This window comes from Meleagris gallopavo, chromosome 10 (genome assembly GCF_000146605.3).
Source record: "Meleagris gallopavo isolate NT-WF06-2002-E0010 breed Aviagen turkey brand Nicholas breeding stock chromosome 10, Turkey_5.1, whole genome shotgun sequence".
Taxonomy (NCBI): domain Eukaryota; kingdom Metazoa; phylum Chordata; class Aves; order Galliformes; family Phasianidae; genus Meleagris; species Meleagris gallopavo.
Window position 1 is genome coordinate 2,412,090 of NC_015020.2, and position 2,984 is coordinate 2,415,073.

Here is a 2,984-nt window from a genome sequence, read left to right on the forward strand (position 1 = left end):
ATAGCGGCGATGGCAGCGGTTTTGACCTTCCTCCTCCTCATCCTCCTACGGATGGCATCGTCCCACGGAGCCGCACGGTGCCCCGGGGCGCTGCCCCCCCCGGCACAGCGCAGGGCGCTGCTGGCCGTGGCCCAGCACAGCATCCTGTCCAGGTTGCATTTATCCGAGCGGCCCGTCGCCCCCCGCCCCCCACCCAGGGCAGCGCTGCTCAGTGCTTTGCGCCGGGTACAACCGCGGCTCAACCGTGGCGTCGCCCCCCCCGACCCCCCAACGCCGCAGAGCAGAACTACGAGGTGCTGAGCTTCGCTGAGGCAGGTGGGTGACGGGGGGGGGGAAGGGGATGTGGTGGGGGGTCCGTATATGGGGACATCCCCACGGTGGGGGGAGGAGGTCGCCGCGGTTGCGGGGGGGCGTGCAGTGGGTTTTGCCTTGCGGGGGTCGTGGGGGGGTCCCTGCGGCGGAGGGATCCCTGTGGGAGGGGGTTGGGTTGCACTGCACGGACGTGGCCCGTCTGTGGGACCCCTGCGCCCATTGTGGGTGGGGTCGGCGGTGCTTCGAGCCCCTCGTTTCCCTGGGGGCGGCACAGCGCTCGGAGCCGAGCCCTCATTCCTCCCCCATTTCCAGGAGCAGAGAAACCCCGCGCGGCGCTCGGTGTCCCTATGGCTGTCCCCTGAGGTCCCCACATCCCCCAGGGCCAATGCGGAGGAGCAGAAAAGCCATCGCCCCCCTCCCACAGTGACCCCCCCGCGCTGCCCCGCTGCTGGCCGGGCTGTGGGGCGGCTCTCCCCGCTCAGCCCCGTGCATTTTGCGCAGCTCACTGCATCCTCAAAGGCCTCTGGAAGCGACGCATCTCCACGCACTGCACTCCCGGGGGTGGGGATGGGGGGGGAGGCGAGGGGGGGCACATCGTGCTGCACGTGGGGGCCCAGGGGTGATTCACGGCCTCCCCAAACCCCCTGCAGCTCTGTAACGGGGGAACATCGGGGCTGGAGAGGTCGAACGTCGATCCCTCACCACCCCCCGTGCCGCCCCTCACCCAGCAGTGCCGCCCTGGGGTTCCCAGGACCCCCCCCAATATCCTGACGGTTCCCTTGCAGGTCCCTCCACGCCGCGCAGCTCCCGCCTGCTCTTCCGTTTCTCTCAGGAGCTCCGTGGAAACTCGGAGGTCCTACAGGCACAACTCCACCTCTTCTGGGCCTCCCCGGGTCCCGGCAGCTCGCAGCCCGTATCCGTAAGGCTGCTGCACGGGGACGCAGCGCCGAACGGCACGGCGCTGAGCGAGGCGATGCTGGAGGTGCGCGGCGAGGGTTGGAAAGCGCTGGATGTGAGCGACGCGCTGCGGAGCGTCCTGAGCCGCGGCACGGAGCGGCTGACGGTGGAACTGAACACTTCGCGACCCCCCCTGCCCACCTACGGGGACCACCATCGGCCCTTTGTGGCCGTCCGCGCCCGGATCGGGACCCCCCCAGCCGCCGTCGCCGCGGCATCGATTGCAGCGGCAGCACGCGGACGTGTTGCCGCAAAGAGTTCTTCGTGGACTTCAAGGAGATCGGCTGGGAGGACTGGATCATCCAACCGGAGGGATACCACATGAATTACTGCGCCGGCTTGTGCCCCCCGCACGTGGCCGCCGTCCCCGGGGTGGCCGCATCTTTTCACACCGCCGTCCTCAACCTCATCAAAGCCAACAACGCCGACGCCGCAGCGGATTCTTGCTGCGTCCCGACGCAGCGCCGTCCGCTCTCGCTGCTCTATTACGATCGCGACAGCAATATCGTCAAAACTGACATCCCCGATATGATCGTGGATGCGTGCGGGTGCACTTAACGCGCTGCTGGGCCCCCCTCGTGCAGAGCCCTGCGGGGTCTGTGTGTCTCGGGGGTGGATCTGGGCGTCTCGGCGGGCGCCCTTCCCCGCCGTGCCCGGATTCCCCTCCGCCCCTCGTGCTGGAGATCAGAAATTCACCCCTGTGCCTCTGCGGTTTGAATGGAGAGAGGGGGTCTGAGCTGGGGGCTGGGTGGGGGGAGCAGAGCCTTTGAGGGGGTAGAAGGAGGAAACGGTGCTGGCGGGGGGGAAGCAGCAATAAAGTCATGAAGTGCAGAGCTGTGGGCGCATCTGTGGGTCGCGCAGCGCCGTTCCCGTGGGCTGCACAAAAGCCCTGCGTGGCACAGTGCTCCCCACTGCAGTGCGGGTCGGCGCTGTGCCGGGGGGTGTGGGACCCCAACCTACCCCAACCAGGCTGGGAAGAGAAGGGGGGGTGAGTGAGGGCATGGGGATGCTGAGCTGGGGGATGTGGGACCCCAAACGGACCGAGGTGGGAGTGGGATTTGCAACATCCCGTCTGCGTTCGGCCGTTGCCGCCCCGATTTAGGATAAACCGGCAGCTCTTTCACTGCCGGCTGCTGCTGCCCCTCAGCCGCAGCCCCACACCGTCCCCATCTCGGTGCATTTCCACCCCACACCGCATTGCAGCAGCTCCCCCCGCGCCAGCCCAGCAGGACACAGCGCAGCCGTGAGAGCGGGGAGCAAAGGGCAGCTCCGGCCTTATGGCACCTCTGCTCCCACCATGGGGGTCCTGCTCCGCTCTGCCAGGGAACCACCGCTGCCCCACAGCTGTGGGGTTGGTGGTGGGGGGGGAGGGGGGCAGGAGGGTGGCATTGCTCCTTCCTGTATGCATGGGCAGAGCCACGAGCAGCCCTGGAGCGGGGTGCGTGCTGCAGTGGTGGCACAGCCATGGGGCAGCTGTGGGGCAGCTAAGGGGCAGCTATGGGGCATCTGTGGGGCAGCTATGGGGCAGCTATGGAGCAGCCCTGGAGCAGGGTGTGTGCTGCAGTGGTGGCATAGCCATGGGGCAGCTGTGGGGCCACAGTGGGGAAGCAGTGGGGGCAGCAGAGGGGCAGCTAAGGGGCATCTATGGGACAGCAGTGGGGCAGCTGTGGGGCAGCAGTGGGGCAGCTGTGGGGCAGCAGTGGGACAGCTATGGG

General features: G+C 68.1%; 1 protein-coding gene across 1 annotated transcript; it reads left to right on the top strand.

Annotated features, from left to right (window-relative positions):
• Window positions 1–6: 6 nt before the first annotated feature.
• On the top strand, window positions 7–2,030 carry INHBC (inhibin subunit beta C). The gene is given in 4 exon segments (XM_031554750.1): window positions 7–250; window positions 253–315; window positions 1,098–1,451; window positions 1,454–2,030. Coding segments are annotated over 4 exon segments (1,032 nt in total). The 5' UTR covers window positions 7–9; the 3' UTR covers window positions 1,828–2,030.
• Window positions 2,031–2,984: the final 954 nt, after the last annotated feature.